Here is a 21,280-nt window from a genome sequence, read left to right on the forward strand (position 1 = left end):
ACAAAAAATTAAGAACTTGCCTTGCACAAAAATTAAGTTTTCATTTAACAAGGACGCTCAAACTCAATAAAGACCTTCAGATGAACACAAAATATGCTTCTTGAAATAAAATGTTAAGAACTCCTAACTAATTTACAGTATATGATACTAACTTCATAATAGAACACTATAGTCGAGAAAATAATTTTTGTATCAGTCAACCTGGCACTAACCAAGACATACTTTCAAATTACAAAACCAGCAAAATTCACAAAGCACCAAGCAAATAAAAAGAATTTGACTGTTAAGTGTGCAACTATCTAAAATGTAAGCCAATGTACACATGATTCATACAAGAAATAAAGAAATAAGCCCAAGGTCCTTTAAACAGTAGTCACTCAAAGCTCTTGATAGTGCTAGTCATGTTGTCTAACTATTAGGCTTCCAGATCCTGTACACTCCAAGTTTATCTTGTAAGCAAAAATACTTGTTCCTTGGACTCTGCTATTCGCTCAGCCTCCACTGTAACCAAAATAGACTGAAGTTGAAAATCTGTAGCAATAGATGCACATCTGCGGCGCGCACACACACACAGAGCTAACGAGGTAAACTGGGCTTAAAGTCAATGCTAAGCTGCCGCAGCGTGTCAATGAGGAGCCACTGCTTTTGCTTAGGGTTCAAAAACCCATCACGAGGCGCAACACGGAGGAGATGGAGGAGGGAGATGGCAAGAGCTAGGGTTCAAAAACCCATCATTTGGCGCAAGACAGAGGAGGGAGATGGGGTTCAGAAACCCATCCAATGTTTCTGATGAATCTTTCGAAGAGATGGAGGAGGGAGAAGGAGGAAACTGGAAAGGGGAGCACGATATGGGTTTCAAAAATTGGAAAACCGGGATGAAACACACCGTTTAGGAAAATTCCTAAACGCACCGTATTAATTTCCACGTAGACTCTCGCATTTGTTCGTGCGCATCTCCTACGCCACATCGCCAACTCTCCTGCAAACAAAGTTTTCCATGGGATTAAAGGTTCCTGGGTGTGTAAAAGATTTTATATGGAAGACATGTCATGAAATTTCGCCTATAAAAAGGAATCTTTATGTTCGAAAGGTAATTGATTATGCATTATGTCTTATATGTCTGCAAGAAGAAGAGTTTGTGTGTCATGTTTTATGGAGATGTGTGGTCTAAGGAAAACAACCCTGTGGGTAAATGGCCATGCGCGGATACAAATTTCTTAGAAATATGAAAGAAGATAAATGAGGAGTTGAAAAAAGAGAAGCTTTATGTGGTTACAATTATTATGAGAAGAATATGGAATAGAAGGAATGCCCTTATTTTTAGAAATCATTTTGAAAGTCCAAAGATGGTTGTTTCAGCTGCCATTGCAATCCTTGAGGATTTTCAGCAAGCCCAAGAATTTGTAGCCAAGATACATGGGAAGCAATGGATGCAAGAGGCAGAGCAAGATGGCAAAAACCTGGGATGCAACAGTAGATGTGAAAAAGAAAAATGGTTGGGCTTGGAATAATTGTAAGAGATTCTAAGGGTGAAATTCTGGTAGCTCTTTGTGCAAGATACAACCATTTGGCTACTCCTAGTGTTGCTGAAGCTTTAATATTGAGGAGAGCAATGTAACTATGTGTTGAGCTAAAATTTGAAAGGCTTGTATTTGAGGGTGATGCAATGAACATAATCCAAGCCACTAATAACACTAGTGAAGAAAATTTGTTTCTATTTTGGAAAGAAAGTTGTAGAGAATCTTCTGAATGACTTGATCTAGGTCCTATTAATGCTCATGATGGTGATAATGTGCTGTCAAAGAATTTTTTTTTTTTTTAACAGTACGTTGGATACCTTTTTAAAATTTTCAGAAAATTAATATCTTTACATTAAAAAATCTTAAGAATAATTCCCATTAATACATTTTACCCCGATTTAACAACAAATAAAAAAAACTTTCATAAAATTAAAAACTCTCACAATTTTATTACACATATTGTTAATGAATTCCACCACTTTTGAGATTCTAAAAAAAATATTTTTTAAACCTTTTCAATAAAAATATATTGTTAATGATATTAATTTTTAGAAAAAATTTAGGAATTTTAAAGGAAATGACTAAATTTATTACAGTGAATTTAGGTCTCTTGAATTGAGAAGTGATCTCAATTTGTCTTATCACATTATTATAACTTCTTTAAATTTTTATATAAAATATAATAAATAATTTAATTTTTAAATTTTTAAATATTAATAATATTAAAAAATAATATTTTATTCAACTGATATAAAATTACCTCAATTCATCTCGACTTAAATGATAAGTAAATATATATATTGGAGAAGTAAACGTGTCCCTTCTCCCAGCCAATGTTTCCTCTCCGTGAAAAAAAAAAAAACATGAAAGAAAAGAACAAGAGAGCACTTTCTTTCCAATTTTGAAGCTACCGAAACAAGAGGAGAGAGAGAGAGAGAGAGAGAGAGGAGAGCACCTTGTTCCGCCTCCTGCCGCCCCCTAAAATAGCCGAAAATAGAGCTGGTGCCCGGAGTCTAATTGAGGTGGCGAGACCAGATTCACCCATCTCGAATTTAAGGGTACTTTCATAACATTGGTGTGTTCTAGGTATGTAATTCGACCCAAATCTCGATATTCTGATGTTAAATTTAGTTAATTTTTATTGAATAGGAATCATTTGAGAAAATTGAATATAGGGTTTTAGTTATCCGAAAATGTGGTGGGTTTTTGCTATGTGGATATATATTTTTTTTTAAGTTTAGTTGATTTTGATTAAATTGGAAGAATTTGAGAAAATCGAATGCATAGAGAGATTGAGTAGGCTATCAGATATTACAGGTGGTGCTGGTTTCTATCGGTGGGGGTTTAATTTGAAGAACTGAAGTATAAAGGAATGAGAGATTCGGTAAATTTAGGAATGTTAACTGTCTATTCTGGGTTTCAATATTAAAATACATATTTTATTGTAGAACAGCGTAAAACTGATTTAGGAAACGTGTGTAAATTTGAGATTTTTGGTGTGCACACGCTGGCTAAGCAGATTTGGCTAGCCCAGATTTTCTAAGTAACCCTAAGCGCAATGTTTTCTATAAAATGGATAATGACACGAAATATGTATTTGGTGATATATTTAAAGAAAATTTTCCATTGATCTGTGTTATTTTAATGTCTAAGGGTGAATGCGATTTAATGAAACTTTTACTATATTTTTTATGCTTCTCTGATCTATCTTTGATGCTTTAATTTTTTTTACTATATGAACACCAATAAGCACCCTCTCCCGAGGGGTGAGGAAAGATCTTGCAATCTCTTTTGTCCTCATCCAAAATGGCTAAGTTCAAAATTGAGAAAAGCAGATTTAAAACTCGAGATGAAGAAGGACCTTACTAAATCTATGAGTTCGCAACCCCTAGGGGTTGGCTCAAGTGGTAAAGGCCTTTGGCTTGGGGGTATGCTCCCCCAGGCCCAATGTTCAAATCCCCTTGGGTGCAAACAATCTCGAGAGGCCACACCCCCTAGTGAAAAGCTAGCGATTTAACTAGTTCCATGTAGGGAAACTTCCGAGGGTGCGGTGCATGGGACCGGGGTTTACTCTGTAGGCCTTGGAGAGGTTCCTAGACATAAAAAAAATCTGAGTTTGCCACTGATAATCTCCTAATAGTGTTTAAAGAAAAGAGTTGAGCTGAATTTTTAAATGTGGGAATATTTTGAGTTAGGTATAGTGGTGCCTTGAGAAAGGATAAATTGGTTTTTTCTGTGTGATGTGCACATGCTGGAAATGATAAATGAATTGTGCCATGGATTTATATGAAAAGGAGTGTGACGAGATATTGGATAAAAGCAAAGGTGCAAACTGAATTTGGCTGTATCTGTATAGATATATGGTTATAGTTTTTATTCTTATTTTACTTTGTTCCAATTATGCATACCGGTGAGCACTGTAAATACTCCCTATAGCAAGTGAGGTGATAGATTTGTCCTATTATAAGGGCGTGAAGAATAGATTTGCAATGGGGGTTGTGTAACTATGTTGGTTCTTGAATTGGTCTATCGGTAGACTCTTTGTGTAATATGGGCTCATAGCTAAAAGACTCCAAAGTGCATCTCTTTTACAGGGGTGAGAGTGTTTGACAAGAATGGAAACGCATTGGGAGTTGGTTTTTGTAATATTAAATTAGATGTTATTGCCCAAAGTGGGATGAAATTTGAATTGAAGGTTTATGGACTGCATTAATTTTGAAAGATATAGAACTGTTTTTACATATCTCTGTATAAAAGTGTGATTGGAAAATGGCTCGATCCCATTCTGGTGTTAGTTTTCTCTTCTTACTAAGTTATCTCATTCAATTAAATAACATTTCTGGTTCAAGTACAACTTATTCAAGCAGATGATCGTGGAGGCACTAGGGACTCTAGACTCAATATTTTTTTACTACTGTGACAATTTTATAATCTGTCTTGCTTTGGAGGTTTTTTAATATGTTTTTTGTGGCTTGGTATTGTTGATGATAAATTGTTATTGTGAAATTAGTTACTCTAGCATGTATTGCGGTAAATTTTAATTGCAAGTCAAGAGCACTAAGGTTACAGTGGTTATCAAGCAGAATTTGGATTTTGGGCATTACAGCTTTGGTTTCTATATGATGGATGCAAAACCAAAGAAAGAGTGCTGCAATCCGGTGAGGAAACCAGGGCCTGTGTCAATGGATCATGTCCTATTGGCGCTGCGAGAGACCAAAGAAGAGAGGGACCTGAGAATCCGCAGTCTGTTCAATTTCTTTGACACCACAAATGTGGGGTATTTGGACTATACACAGATTGAGGCTGGCCTCTCTGCACTCCAAATACCATCCCAGTACAAGTATGCCAAGGATTTGTTAAGTGTGTGTGATTCCAATCAAGATGGTCGTGTCGAGTACCTGGAGTTTAAGCGGTACATGGATGACAAGGAACTTGAGCTTTATTGCATTTTTCAAGCCATTGATGTTGAACACAATGGTTGCATTACACCCGAAGAGCTTTTGGATGCACTTATTAGGGCGGGTAAATTCAAACTCTATTTATGCATCCTCCCATTCTAGTTTCTATAACCCCTTGAGAAAAATAACATAGCTAAGTTAATTTGGAAAGTAGAATGTGCAGTTTCTTGTCAAAGTTTGTAGCCGAGTATTCTGACAGTTTTTGCAACTGAAGGTTCATTAATAAAATTTAATCTATAATATATATATCAAATATATATATAAAAAAAAAAAACCCACATGATTACCTCTTTAACATTCAATGCCTATTTCCAAGCTAAGTCACATGTAACATGTAATGATGACTTGAACTGGCAAATATATCGGAGAACAAGAGTTTTCAATTTATTGAAATTTCTGACAAAAAATTGGGATAGCTGAGCAACTGCCTTCTATATTGTTGCAGATGTACAGCTGCTGTACTTCACTAAGACCAATGTAGTTGTATTATGTTTATGTAACTATGTTTTTCATTCCAACCTTCATTAGGCTAAGTAAATATTTTGTCAAATTGCATAAATTTACTTCTTTTCTCCCCTTTGTTCTAATAGTAAATGCTTAAAGCTTCAGTGATAGGTTTGTAATCCATATAGATTGCAATTTACTTCCTATAACCATGTCGGCTTGTAGTACCATCTGTGTATGCATAGCACTTAAAATCACTGTTTTCAGACATGGTTTTTCTCTTAAGTGGGCTGTTTCACTCAATAAGCCACTTCAGTCTCTCTTTTGTAGGGATTGAAATTGATGATGAGGAACTTGCCCGTTTTGTTGAGCGTGTTGATAAAGATAACAACGGGGTTATTACATTTGAAGAATGGAGGGATTTTCTTTTGCTCTACCCTCACGAGGCAACTATTGAGAACATTTATCATTATTTAGAGAGGGTATGCCTTGTTGATATTGGGGAACAGACTGTAATCCCAGAGGGCATCAGTCAACATATCCATGCAAGTAGATATCTTATTGCAGGTGGGGTAGCAGGAGCAACATCCCGTACAGCTACTGCACCTCTTGATCGTCTAAAGGTTATTTTGCAAGTACAAACAACACGAGCTCGTATCATGCCAGCAATAAGGAATATCTGGAGAGAAGGTGGCTTCTTGGGTTTTTTCCGAGGGAATGGGTTGAATGTTCTGAAGGTGGCCCCTGAAAGTGCCATCAAGTTCTACACTTACGAAATGCTGAAAAGATTCATTTCTAATGCTGGAGCAGGAGGGGAAGGAAGTAAGGCTGATGTTGGCACTGCTGGGTTCCTGTTTGCTGGTGGTTTAGCTGGTGCCGTCGCACAGACTACTATTTATCCAATGGATCTTGTAAAAACTAGATTACAAACATACACTTGTGAAGGTGGAAGAGTTCCTAGTCTTGGAACTCTGTCAAGAGATATATGGGTTCATGAAGGACCCCGAGCATTCTATAGGGGTGTTGTTCCATCTCTGCTTGGGATTATCCCTTATGCTGGGATTGATCTTGCTGCATATGAAACCTTGAAAGATATGTCCAAGAAGTATATTCTTCTTGACGGTGGTATGTTCCTATTTTATATGGCTAGCTTCTTTTCACAATCTTTCCATTTCTCTTCCATTTTCTTTAATCCTTTTTGTGCGTGTTTGTTTTATTCCAAATCTGCCTTTATCTCGTATGTTGAACTTTTTTAGATTTTCTGTAGAACCTGGTCCTTTTGTGCAATTGGGATGTGGGACAATATCAGGAGCTCTTGGTGCAACATGTGTTTATCCATTGCAGGTTGTCAGAACAAGGTAAATCAAGGTTTTTTCACTATCTTGGTTATTGCTCAAGTCCTGATTAAACTTCTATCCAATTTGGTCTTTTTAAGATGAGGCTAATTTTGCTACTGCTTACCAGAATGCAAGCTCAGCGTGCTAATGCTGATGCTGCTTATAAGGGGATGGCTGATGTATTTAGGAGAACCTTTCAACATGAAGGGTTGAGAGGGTTCTACAAAGGACTATTCCCTAATTTGCTAAAAGTCGTCCCGTCTGCAAGTATTACATACATGGTTTACGAGTCCATGAAAAAGAGTCTGGATCTGGACTGAAGAATTATGCAGCTTCATCCAATGATTATTCTGATTGACATGGCTGACCTTAGAGAGTTGACAAATGTTGAGAGGGTTGGATGATGAATATAATGACGATAAGATAGTATCCGTAATTTAGTAGATATAGTCGATTGTTGCTGTCACAACACAAATAATGTTGCTATGGCCAGATACCTTGAAGGGTGATATTTGTTTTCATTGGCTTGAAACTTTTATCAAGCTTCGTGAGCATTAGCACATAATTGTTGTATTATACAGAAACATACACAATTGACTGAGAAACCAATTTTGTAATTCATTTTAGTGGCTCAAGAAAGTCAAAATTTCTATAGCAGAATTCCATTTCTTTTGCTTGTCCGACTTCAGGTGCCCCGACATCCCTATTCACCGCGAGCCCTCAGGTATTGTACCCTCCCCCTCTTTTACATATGTAATTTGAGCTCAGAAGTACTTGAATTGAATTTAGAGATGGACAAAGTATTAAATGCTTGTTTACTTATCTTTTTTGTTTGAATATTTTGCAATTCGGTTTATATATATATATATAGAGTAATTTTTTTTTTTTTTAATCAAAGAGTTAGGGCCACATGTCCAATAGTGACTCCTCCCCAATTTTATTAATAGACCCTCACTTATGGTGGATGAATACTGTGGTTACATCATCAGCATTTGGGGTTTACATAAAACCAAAACCAGCATGCAAAAAAAAGGACCAACCTAACCCAAAAAAACAAAAACAAACCTTAACAATTGCCAGATATAGATAAAAAAATAAACAACTCTCAAAATAGGCAAACCACACCGATCTAGTCGCAAAATATTTCCTTGAGTAAACTCTTCAGAGCTTCCACTACTACCCAATCTTACAAGCCAATCTGCTACAGAATTTCCTTATCAAAAAACATGTTGATACTGCACATTCATCCTAGCAAGAAGACATTTGATTTCTTCTCAAAAATCCCCCAAATAACAAACATTACATCAACCTTCTTTAAGCCAGTTAATAATCAAAAGTGAGTCCAACTCAAGAACAATATTATTAATACCATCTAACCGACAACGTCGCAAGCCAAACAACAACGCCATCAACTCAGTGCGATTATTAGAACCAACGCCAAGATATGCAGCAAACGCAAACTAAGTAATGCCCTCATGATTACGTAACATGCCTCCCGCACTAGATTCACCATGATTATTCAAACTACTACCATCTATAATTAATTTAAACCATCCTCGATTTGGCTTATGCCAAGAAATTGCATGCACCTGTTTTGGACAAGCTTGAATAATCGACAACTGTAGCTCTTGCAGAATATTCATATCATGTTTATTCCATCGGTCAGAAATTCTCAATCTACTACCAACCCAACCAATCCAATATTTAACAGACCTCCATAAAGCATCAAAATGCTCCTGACAGCCTTCCATTCGAGCAGAGCACCTCCATGACCACAAACTCCAAATCAAAATTGCCGGAACCAAACCAACCTAATTGCCAACTTGAGAGGATTTTTTTTGTTCTTCTAAACCAAGCTTCCACAGTCTGAATCCAAGATCTATTAGACACGTATGGAATACCCAGAAAATTAGAGCAAGTCTTCCACAGTTTCAAAGCAATTCTCCCCCCATATAAAACATGATTTAAATCCTCAAAATCCCCTTATTCACAACACTCACATTTGGAAACCACAGGAATACCAAGGTGCCTTATACGATCATCTATATTCAAACTTTGTGAAAAAGCTTTCCACATTGCCACGGAGAATTTGTTAGGCAAAGCCGAATGCCAAATCCACTCTGACCATTGTCGTTTTGGAGTAGCTACACGGACTAAATCCCAAGCATTCGAAGAAGAAAATCTGCTATCCGAGTTACTCAACCATATTAAAATATCAGAACCATTTTTTATACCCCTATCTTAGACAAAATCTTGTCTGATAAATCGCACCCCACAAGACGCACCAACAATTCCACATCCCAGTTGTCTTCGAGCATACATTCTTTAATCTTCAAATTTGAAAAATCCACAATGCTGAGATCATCACATATCGGGTTTGGCTCAATCCATTTATCTCTCCAAAAAGAAAGGTTACCTTCTTTAACCAACCAAGTTGAGTGCCGAAGTACAATAGGGATCGATTCCATGATAGTCTTCCAAAACTAGGTCTCCTTTAACGGATTGATTAAAGAAATGTGTTGGTCCTTCACATACTTGGCCTTAAAAAAATTAGTCCACAAAGAATTTTCTATTAGAAGTTTCTAGGCAAACTTAAGATGCAAGGATTTTTGAACATCAATAAAACTACGAAGTCCCACTCTGCCTTCATCCACTGGTTTACACAATAAATCCCATCTCACCCTTTTTTTTTTGGCTTCCCCTCCACTGAGCCTCAAAAAAATGTGCTAAACAACCGATTAATCATAGCAATAATAGACTTCGGGGCATGTAACACTGCTAACAAGTGAACTAGTAGACTTGATAAAACATGCTTTAAGAGTAATAATCGGGCCCCTGAAGATAAAAAACGCATCTTTCATCCCTCTATTTTCTTTCTTATTTTTATAATCAAATCCTACAGATACAAGGACTTCCTACGACCAGAAATAATGGGCACACCCAAGTATTTAACAGGAAAATTTCCAACCATGAAGCCTGTCATGGATAAAATTTCTCGTCTTCGAGACAGAAATTTTGGAAGAGAAAAATATAGAGGATTTCTTTGCATTAACAACCTGTCTCGACCAGCTGGCATAGACATTAAGCGTATCTCTTATCATTTTAACATACACCACCATTAGCAAAAATCACCATGTCATCCACATAAAGTAAATGAGAGATCAAAGGACTAGAGCGTGGCTGGGAAAAAAAACCAATCTGACCATCCTGAAACTTACTACGTAACAGCCTCGTGAATACTTCCTCAACAAGAATAAATAAGGAGAAATAGGATCCCCTTAACGAAGACCCCTTCCACCCTTAAAGAAACCTTTTGCCGTACCATTCATCACCACCGAATACCAAGTAGTAGTGATACATTGTTTAATGAGATGACAAACAGCAATAGAAAAACCAAATGCATGCAAAACTTGGAATAAAAATTTCAATCAACTGTATCATAAGCCTTAGCCATGTCAATCTTCATCATAATAGTACCTCCTATAACTGGTTTGTTAATATCATGAACCAGTTCTTAAGTAAGACTAATATTATCAAATACACTTCTTCCTGTCAAAAATGCACCTTGCTCCATAGAAATTAATCGACTCAAGACAGACGTAAGTCTTCCAATCAACCATTTAGAGCAAATTTTATAAATCACTGAGCATACGCTTATAGGTCTAAATTTATCAAAAGATGAAGGATTAGGAACCTTAGGAATTAAGACAAGGTATGAAGAAGTATAATACCTGGGAAGAGATAACCCCAAGAAAAATTCCCTCACAGCTCCAGAAGCTCAGGTTTCACCAAAGACCAGCAGTGACGGAAAAACCTGACCCAAAGCCATCAGGGCTGGGACTACTGTTGATCGAAATAGAGAATAAAGCATCCTTAATTTCTTGTTTCGAAGGGCACCTACAAATATTATGATTCTTCATTTTTGTGACTTCAGCCTGAATTAAATGTGAAAGAGACGGAACTGAAATGCTTGAGTGGGCCTGTAGAAATTCCTCAAAATAATGCACAGTTTCGTCATGAATGGCTTCTGGGGAAGATAGAATCCGACCATCATTTAGCTGCATATTGTAAATAGTAATGTATTTTCGCACTTGTAAGGCTACAAAAAAAGACGAGTTTAACTCCCCATGATCTATCCATGTTTTTATTTTTTATTTTTTGAGCAATCCGAGTTTCCTCTCTTTTTAACCAAGACGTAAGTTCCATCTTAGACGCTAAGACATCAGATTCAACGTCTTCTTAATAGTGTTCTTGGAGCTGTGCCTCACCTTCCTCCACTCTCTCTTCCAACCATTTAATATGATCCCCAGTCCATCCGAAAATCTTTTTATTCCAGCGTCTAAGTGCCATTTTAAGCCTTTTAAGCTTAATTGCAAATTTCGACAAGCCAGAACCACAACTACCTTCCTGCCAGACTAGTGAAACAATCCTCCAAAAATCATCATGCGAAGTCCACATTTGTTGGAATTTAAAAACACTGGGACCATAACGCAACGACTTGTCCATCAACCCAAATAGTAAGGTTGAATGATCTGAGGACATAAATCCAAATACCTGGAGTTATAGAGAGCTCTATCTAGACACGTCCAACTTCTAGCCAAACCACTTTGTCCATTACACCAAGAAAATTTATTTCCCGTAAAAGGAACTTCAATCAACCCTCCATCATCTATAAAGTTAGAAAAATCCTCCATTGCACAAGGCAACCTTGGATTCCCACCCCTTCTTTCACCATCATGCTAGATGATATTAAAATCACCAAGAAGAATCCACAGCAAAGCCAAAGATCCAAAAGAAACCAAATCAGACCAAAGAGACCTCCATTCCAAGTACATACATTTAGCATAAACAGCCGACACAATCATAGTAGAATTTATTAGTAAAGTGACTTGTTGGTTGGAGACTCCTAGAATATTAACTTGTATATCTTGATGCCAAAACACCCATAGTTTCCCATCTTGCACACCATTAGAGAAAGATTCATCAAAACGGAAAAAACTTTGCCAACGTAAAAGCTCACTATCTCTTCTAAACGATTCCACCACAATAAGAATTTTTGGTTTGTGATGTTTTAACAACAACCGAAGTCGTTTTTCCGAGGTGCCAAGACCACGAGCATTCCAACATAAATTTGACCAATCATAAATCTAGGCAAGAGGGCCTGCTCGGAGCCCTTGTAGAACTACGCAAGAGTCGACGTTGAGCCACCACCTTTTTTCCAATGTCCAAATCCGAGACCCCATCTTTTTCTTTCCCCAAGTGCTTAATCTCATTTTCTCCATCAGTATCCGACAAAGACACGTTGAATTCCCCTTCCACATTTGCAGTCCATGAATTTTCCAATCCCGTTACTGGAACGTCAACCAGCCCACAAGAAAGAGACGATGGAAGCAATTCTTCCCCATTTAGTCTCAGATCTTCAACGTAAGGGGCGAATTCACTAGGCAACAAACTACACGTGATTTGGTCCCCTTCACAACTATCCCATATTTTCTAGGTCCCACTAGATTCCCCCTCCACTACTGCACCCTTCTCACACATAACTACATGCAGTTTTTTCGTGGTAGCATGCTCTGCCTGCACGTCCTTCGTTAATTCATCAGCCACCACCATTAACACATGTACCTGCACATCACCAGAGAAAGCTCCCTTGGGATATATATCCCCAATGACACCTTCACTAACATTTACCAACGCAACCAATTCACAGCCAGTGGTCACAAGCCCCTCACCAAGGCCCTCACTTTCTACTCGAATACCTTCGTCATCCCCTCCCTCCTTCGAATCACTACTTGCAACCAAAACCAGAGACTCGGCATGCTCTTGAGGACTAGTAGAAACCATATTCTGCATCTCTACCACCATTGGACCATCCGCTTGCACCATTAATGGAACATCCATTGCCTGCGGTTCTGATATTGGTTTTGCAGCCGAAATTCCAGTTTTATCTCCATTCTTCACCCAAGTTTGGCCCCCCTTAACCTTTTTTCTCTGATCAGATCCCTTCCTACTTTTTTTTTTCATTATGTCCTTGGCAACGACATTTGGAGCAGTAGGCGGGTAAAGTCTCAAAAATAACTTCCTGTTTTCGACTTAGAGGTGATCCAGGCATACCAATCCAAAATGATGAAATTGGTTCTAGAGAATAATCGACTTCAATACAGACCCTAGCCCCATCTGTTCGAGTAGCATAAGCTGTGGCATTATCTCGACGAATATATTTCCCAATCGGCGCCATTATCATCTTCAAAACAGAGGAATGATAGAAATTCAATGGAAGACTCGGCAAGAATACCCAGACCGGCACACATGGCGATTCGAAATCTTCATCAAAACCAGGCTTCCAAGCAAAAGGATGATAAAACACCCCATTCACTCCACAAGACTCTCTGGATAACGCCTTATTAAAATCCTGCTCATTATTTATGCGAACAAACACATGACGAGGACGTTGCATGGTAGAGACAACGAGCATACTAGACATACCCCAGCGGCTGCGAATAAAAGCTCTAATGGCATCCAAGTATGGCCGTTGCCGAAGGAATTTCAACACCATGGTATAACGAAACGGTTCAGATGTTTTTTCCATTTCATCCATTGTAAAAGAGAAAAGAATCTCTCCATCTAAAGTTTTTGGTTGGCGAAAAGGTATCTCCACTGTCGGCAGGGGTTGCGGCATTGCAGAGACGAAGTCAGCAAATGACCGGGGATGGATAGCTAGGGGCGGCGGGCCATCTACGGCCGCCATGCAACCTACGTAAAGAGCAGGCAAAAAGAAAAACACTCTAACCCTAGCAGAGTAGATTTTTAGAAAAGAGCAGTTTCGTCATCTTTTTCGAAACGACATACAACTTATAGAGTAATGTTAGATATAACTTTAGAGAAGTACTTTAGCCACAAAGAGATTATACAAAAGTAAACTCACAAATTGACTTGGTTTGATACAATATGTCAGATTGTAAAGTTACTTTTATTGTAAAGTAGATCTAACGGATCACATGAAACCACATAAATTTGTAAGTTTATTTGTGTATACTCTCTTTGTGTATGTAGCACTTCTCATAATTTTAGGATGTGTAAATCTTGCGCACTCATTTTGAAAAAGTGGGATATATCATGAAAAAGTTGATTTTTTTGACGTGAATTTTAGGTTTTTTTGTTTTTTAAATGAAATGTGTGGAAGTTGCATATTTTAAAATTGTATAAATAATTTCCCTTGCAAATATTTGGCGGACATTTACTTGTTTTAGATTTATTTACTTGTCACGATTGCAAATTACGAACATTGTTATTGTACTATCTAGAATCCACTAGCTAGAGGGACAAAATATTGTTGGTGGAAAAGGGATTTGCAATTATGGGATGGAAAAAATATATATTTCACCTTCTAATGGGTGTTTTACACTTTTGATTACTTAGGACTAACACAATACATTATAGGTCACTCTTTTATTGCAATGGTGGTGGTCATCCTAGAGGAGTGGCGATCACCCCATAGAGAGAGGTGGTGGTAATTCATGTTCGTGTCATGTCAAGTCATAAATATTAGGTTATATGAGTAAATCCAAACCAACCTGTTTAATTAAATGAGTCAGACTCTAAAACCCTAACAATGTTATATAAATAATGAGTGACATGATATGATCCGCTTAACCGGTTTAGTTAGTAATTTTTATTGGATTAACATGGACATCCATTTCAACCCATTTCATATAATGGGTTGAGTTGGTCATATTTTTATTTTTTAACCCAATTAATACAATTTTATATATAATGCAATGATAACTATATGAATCATTCATAATTACAAATGGATTTATGATAAAATATTCATAAAATAAAATTTGATATTAAACAAAAAAGGTTAATAGATATAAATAACCAAATAATAATACTAGTATTACATATTCTCAACAACAACAACAAATATATAAGACAACATTTATCAAATTTGAAAATATAATTTATTGATGTTATACAAATTGATTGTGGATTTTGTAGGTTGATCCGTTTATTAATCGCGTCTTATCAAGTCAACCTATTTTAACCCAAAATCAAAACCCACTTATTTTGTGCTATGTTCATGTCAGATTCACACACTACAACAGATCGTATCATTTGTGACAAACACAATCGTCAAGAAAAAAACACCAAACCAATACAAAATCTTTTGTGTGATGGAAAAAAATTGTCAACCTATCGACACAACAACCACGTCACCAAACATATGCGCCGGTTTACTGTTCAACCAACACAAAAAATATTTTTTGTGACTCGACATTCAATTGAATGTCCGACCGTGACCAACTTTTGGTGACAATTTGTAACATCCGGGCCCAGCACCAAGCCCAGGCCCAGTTGCGTTCTATAATTTTTTTTTAGATTAACATTTATGGGAAGCCCATTTGAGATTTATCGAGCAATTTTTGAATAGGTCACGGGCCCAAAATATTATTACCACGTAATATGAATTTTATTGGGCTTGATCATTTTGTTAAAGCCCATTTAATATTTATGGACCAAGTGAGCCCTAAATAATTAAAAATTGACCAAAGAAATTCTTCTAAAGGCTCGAAGATATTATTGGACGATAGATTTATTTTGGACACGAGGATTAAGGCCCGGTTTGTTTATGAAGATCCAATCAATGATTTGTGTTCGAAATATTTGTGTTCAATTTCAAACAAATTAGGTTTACAACTCTAAAGTCTCATTCTCATTAAAATTATTAAATCGACTATTGATATATATATTCAGCCCCGTACATCGTAGGTTGATCTTATTCTTCTTCAAAACCCTAGTTCAGTTTCTGGTTACCCTCTGCCCATGTTCACTGCCCTAGAAGCACGATTCTCTCTCATGTCGAAAACTCCACCGTGATGCACTGCGGTTGCACCACACTAGCACACGTCAAAACAAGCCCTCAAAAAAGCCCCTCAATGTGAGAGCAACAAAAACCAGCATAGTTCGAGCCCTATGCACAGCTGGCCACTCCTAGTTTAGGCGTTGCCTCAAGTACTCAAACAGAAACCACCAAAACCTTTGCTTGGAAGGAGAAAAAAAACCACACCCCCTATAGCATGAAACAACAGACTCACCCATGCTGCTACACCATGAGACAAATGACCACTCCACGATACATCAAGGAAAATGCATCACGGAGGGCCCACATCTAGTCGAGAACCACCATAGAGTCACCCAGCCATTACACCACAGCCCCTCCCTCCACTGTAAACCACCACCACTTTTTGTTGGAAGCCAAAACCATAAACTATCCCACCTCAGCCCACGGTTAAACCACCTTAGAGGAGCCACCGTACCTCTTCACGGTCATCACCGCCCCTACGTGGAGTGCAGTAGCCCGAACTCAATGGCTTCAGCCACCACGTCACGACCTCCTCCCATTGCTCAGCCTCGGTAAAACATCAAAACTCCTCCACAACGCTGCCCCTGCACCACCACCCCACACCCAGCCTCCACTGTGCTTTGTCTCACCACACAAAAACAGAGTAAGCTTCTTTGATGCTGCCCAGTTGCTGAGCCTTGAAGCCCATGACGGAACAAGCGTTAACCACCTAGACGGGCCATAGAAACTGCTGGCCGTGCCACCTCTGGTCCGTCGTTCTCCTCTTGGTAAGCCCACGCCCTAACCTTCCCCCATTGTCTCTCTCCGTCCCCCTTTCCGTCACGTTAGCTCTCTCTCTCTCTCTCTCTCTCTCATCACTTTCTCTCTTTCTCTCAATGCTTTGCTGCCACTCCCAGCCGCGCCGCCGTGGATATTCACCCAGGTCACCACCACACGTGTTACTCTCTCTTGGTGAGTCTAAGACCTCGTCGCACAGTGCTTTATAGGGCTGTAATCAAGCCGAGTCGAGCTGATCTTTTGCTTGTCGAGCTCGGCTCGACTCAAAATACTCGAGCTCAAGTCCGAGCTCGACTCAGTAAGCTAAACTTCTAACTCGTCCCCAAAATGAGCTCGAGCTCAACTCGAATTATTATTATTTTTTTATTTTTTGAATAAGATTTAATAATTAATAAATTAGATAAATAAAAAATCCAATATTGGATTGTACAACTAACAAGAAAAACCTCTATTGAATTATAAGATTTTAAAAATTTATAATTAATTAATATCTAACTAGTTGATATTTTTCATAATAACAATATATTATATGCCTACGTAAATTATTAATATATGTATATAATATGATAGCATATATCTATTTGATATATGGTTCCCACATACTAATATATAAAATTATTAAATCTTATCAACTAATTATTGTACAAATTATAAAATATAACTCTGAAGTATATTCAATATATAGACACAAGTAATTAGGTTACATATTATATATTTAATTATAAAAGTGATATGCTTATATTATTAGTTAATACATATATATGTATATATACATAGATGTATGTATATTTTTATCAATATATGAATGAGTTTTAATCGAGTCGACTCAGGCATAAACGAACGGGCCTTAACTAGCCTTAGTCGAGTCGAGTCGAGTATGTGTCATTTACTAATCGAGCAAGTATCTACTTTTATGGACGATCTTCTTTTTTTCACGAGTCGTGTTCGATTCGAATTTAACTGAGTGAGTACCGAGCGGACTATCAAATATATTGGTTCATTTACAGCCCTAGTGCTCTCCAGTCTGTTATTCTCAGAAAACAATTAGCCTCCTTTTTGTGTTATTTCCGTATTATAATTCTGTATCCCAAGTTTAGCGTTATTACAAAAAAAAAAATGCTTCTTGTTTAAATTACGCAAATACCTCTGCCAATAAGTGTTAAGCGTAGGATTTATATTTTACTATATGATTGATAAAACCAGGAGAAATTAGGTGCTTGAAGGAGGAAAGTAATTTAGATATTTAAAAGATGTTGATTTATTTAAGGGTTATGAGAATTTTAAAATTTTAGGAAAATAGGTTATTTTAGTATTTCAAGTTAAATATCAAAATATAGGTTTAATTAGAGATTTAAGTAAGTTACGTGTCTATTTTATAGGTGATGATTGACATAGGCATTTTAATTTCTATATCATGTTGAAACTTTAACTACAATATATTTGTATGATATGTTATGATTAGATGTGTAACTAATCTGATTTAGTCTAGTTTTGGAGATATTTTAGAACCGAATTGGTATATACCAGTTTTGAGATTTGAATAACCGATACTGTATCAGTTACACCCCTAAACCGGTACTTCCAATTTTACCGATTCAGGTTCGGTTTAGTCTGATTTTTTCAGTATATTATATAGAACATAATAATATAGTAATAATATATTGTAGTATATTATAACATATATTAGAATTGTATTATTGATATATTATATATAAAAATTATATATAATATAAAAAATCATATAAAAATATTTTATACAATATAAAAAAATTAAAATGTATATATGAACGGATCCGGTTTGGTGTTAAAAAAAGAAAAACCAGAACCGGATCCATTTTGACTGATTTTGAGAAAAATGAAACCAGTACCGAACTGAACCAAACCCGGTACCGGACCAAACCCATTGGTTCGGTTCAGTCCGGTCTGGTTTACCGGTTCACCCATTTTTTTTCACCCTTAGTTATGATTTGAGAGTTAAAAGTTTAACCAAATTAGTATCCAAGAGTCGTAAGACTTTTGAATCAATGCATAGGTTTTTAACAATTGGTATCAGAGCAGGAACCCCGCATCACAATTGGTATCAGACAACCTATAGGCTGGATTGAAATGTCTTGGTACTATGTATGTGCATGGTGTTAAGTCATTGAATACTGATAGATAAATGAAGCTGCCAAAAGGGAAAGTGCTACCACTAGGTTAGTGTCGATAGAGTGGACCGCCATGGACGTCAAATTCAGAAGTGTGGTGGAATGTTATAATCCTGAGAATTAAAAGTTTAATTAAATTAGTATCCAACAGTTCTAGAATTTTTGGATCAATGGTACGGTTGGGTCTGAATTAGAGTACGTTCAACCGTGAATGTGAATTAGAATACATTTGAACATAAATTAAAATGAATATGTTTGAATGTAAGTTAAAACATGTTCGAGCATGAATTGCAATACATTTGAACGTAAACTAAAACACACTGAACTTAACTTATAATACATTCGAATGTGAATTACATTTGAATTTTAATAGGCTTCATTCGAGTGTTAATGGTAAAACATTGGAATGCTAATGATATTAGATTCAAACGAATTTGACATTTTTATGTAGAAAAATGAGTTTTTTTTTTTTTTTTGTCATGGAAAAAGTGTCACAAAAATTATTGTTTAAATGTTTTATGATATCTAGGGGTGTAAAAATTAATCTCGAAACTGGAAAACCGGTCCGGACCGGCCTGAACATGTGGAACCGGTTCAGGACCAATTCTCTTAGTTCCAAAACCGGCCGATACCGGTCTAATTCTGGTTCTATGCTTTTTAGGACCGGACCGGTTCACTATATTATATATTTTAAATTAATTTTTTTAATATTATATATAATATTTTTAATATTATATATATTATATATAATAATATAAATTATAATTATATATAAGATAATGTTATTATAATTTATAACATAAAATTTTAATCTTAAACATGAAAATTGATTTGATGATTATATGCTTTAAACATAAATTAATATATATATTAATAATATTTTATGACATAATAAATTCTCAACATATTCTTTTTGATAAATACATAATACATTAGTATATTAATTACATTTCCTTAGCTTGTTCCTTGATAAACTAGTACACGCACAAATTAACTTGTAGTATTTGTGCATACAAGTCTGGAGCAGTATTGTTAATCGGGGAGCATGCATGCGGCACTTGTCTTTTATCAATTTACACCGTGTAATGCCACTGTGCTTGTGTTGCCTCTAGTTGCTGTTCTTTGCTTAAGCTGTAATTTCAGTTCATGCCCATCCCACTGTGAGTGTTTAATTTCCAAGCACTCTAGTTTGACAACCGATACGATTACTAGGAGTCTTGGAGGAAATTGATGACCAAAGCACTGGATCACTGTATTCATCTTGTGATATTAGACTTAAACCACTGATATTTTGTTAAATCACTTCCGATAAGTTGCCATTAGTTTCATCTCTTCTTTTCTTTTGATATTGCTTCATTTATGATCCCATTCCCATAATATAGATTTGTGAATCAGTGATTTGTTTACCTTTAACTCGCATCTGTTAATGAACACAATGGAGTGATCATGGGATTTATGAATGAAACGATTGAATTAACAAGCACTAGCCAAAGTATATTAGCATTTTATTATGACAAATTTGTATTTTATTAAAATTGAAAAATCGGACCGAATAAGATCCAAATCAGTAAAATCGAAGGTACCGGTTTAGGTGGATAACTGGTGCGTAATCGATTTTCGAAAATGAAAAATCGATATATACAGATTTGATTTTAAATTTTGTCCAAAATTGAACCAGACCAGTTACACTCCTAATCATATCGATCACAAAAGACACTTTTAATGGGTGATTTATTTCCGCCACAAATTATAAACTGTCACGTAATTAGATAAAAATATTATAGTGACGAATCGTGTTATATATGGCTACACTACACCATGACATCATGTTAGGTTTTCATATATAACATGATGACACCATGACTGGATCTAAATGGAATGAGTAGGTTGAAGAAAGGAAAGGATCAAGTGTGTCGGCCACCACTTTTCGTCCCATATCCTGGCCGTCACGTCCAAAGTTCACACCTGAATATATTATATATAGGCCTATCCCAAGCTTCATTGCTCCCATGAATTCATTAACATCTTTGGACAATTATTGCCGTCTTGTCTTTGGCCTACCCCAAGCTTATGGGACAACTATTGCTGTCTTGTCTTTCGCCTACCCCAAGCGGGCAGACTCACGAATCCTAGAATATTAGTTTGTACAAAATCGAATATTTTCGTATTTACTATATATTCCTCGTACGTAGTACTCTATTTTCAACTTTATTAAATCGTACGTTCCTTATCAAATTTTATAAAATTTCTATAGCTCTATACTTATATTCAACTCCAAAACAATAGAAATTGTAAAAAAATGAAAAGGTGAACGACTAGCATACCCCTCCAACGTGACGGCTCACATGTGTTGAACGTACAGTAAGGAGAATTGTGCTTGTTGAGTAATATTAAATACAATCTTGTCTTGTACAAATATTGTGCACTCCTTTAAAAAAAAGAGTGAAATTCATTATAAAAAAATCAATTTTTTTTTATGTAAATTTCATCTTTATTCACCTTTTTTTTAAATGAGTGTCGGCAGTTGCATATTCTATAATTATAAATATCATTTCTCGTATCATTACTCTTGTGTAAACGTAAATGGATAATTAGAAATAAAATGGAATTCGAACTCTCAACTGCCTTCAGAATTTTTCTCAAATTATGATTTTTCTGGATTACAATTAATTACTATTTAGTTATTAATTTCTATCCTGAAAGAGAATCCTTATCATCATCAAACACTACT

The 21,280-nt window shown here is 36.3% G+C and overlaps 1 protein-coding gene across 1 annotated transcript; it reads left to right on the forward strand.

Annotated features, from left to right (window-relative positions):
• Positions 1 to 2,348: 2,348 nt before the first annotated feature.
• LOC108992046 (calcium-dependent mitochondrial ATP-magnesium/phosphate carrier protein 2-like) lies at positions 2,349 to 7,549 on the forward strand. Its single transcript, XM_018966494.2, has 5 exons — positions 2,349 to 2,606; positions 4,604 to 5,042; positions 5,753 to 6,547; positions 6,690 to 6,780; positions 6,887 to 7,549. The coding sequence occupies exons 2-5, from the start codon at positions 4,640 to 4,642 to the stop codon at positions 7,077 to 7,079; spliced, it is 1,482 nt and encodes a 493-aa protein (XP_018822039.1). The 5' UTR covers positions 2,349 to 2,606; positions 4,604 to 4,639; the 3' UTR covers positions 7,080 to 7,549.
• Positions 7,550 to 21,280: the final 13,731 nt, after the last annotated feature.

The sequence above is a fragment of the Juglans regia genome, chromosome 11, assembly GCF_001411555.2.
Source record: "Juglans regia cultivar Chandler chromosome 11, Walnut 2.0, whole genome shotgun sequence".
Taxonomy (NCBI): domain Eukaryota; kingdom Viridiplantae; phylum Streptophyta; class Magnoliopsida; order Fagales; family Juglandaceae; genus Juglans; species Juglans regia.

What these genes read in the sequence shown, in the direction of transcription:
- LOC108992046 (XM_018966494.2), top strand. Translation starts at nt 4,640, where the DNA reads ATGATGGATGCAAAACCAAAGAAAGAGTGCTGCAATCCGGTGAGGAAA. An exon ending in GGATGCACTTATTAGGGCGG is followed by an intron (nt 5,043 to 5,752) that starts GTAAATTCAAAC and finishes TCTCTTTTGTAG; the next exon opens with GGATTGAAATTGATGATGAG. An exon ending in GTATATTCTTCTTGACGGTG is followed by an intron (nt 6,548 to 6,689) that starts GTATGTTCCTAT and finishes GATTTTCTGTAG; the next exon opens with AACCTGGTCCTTTTGTGCAA.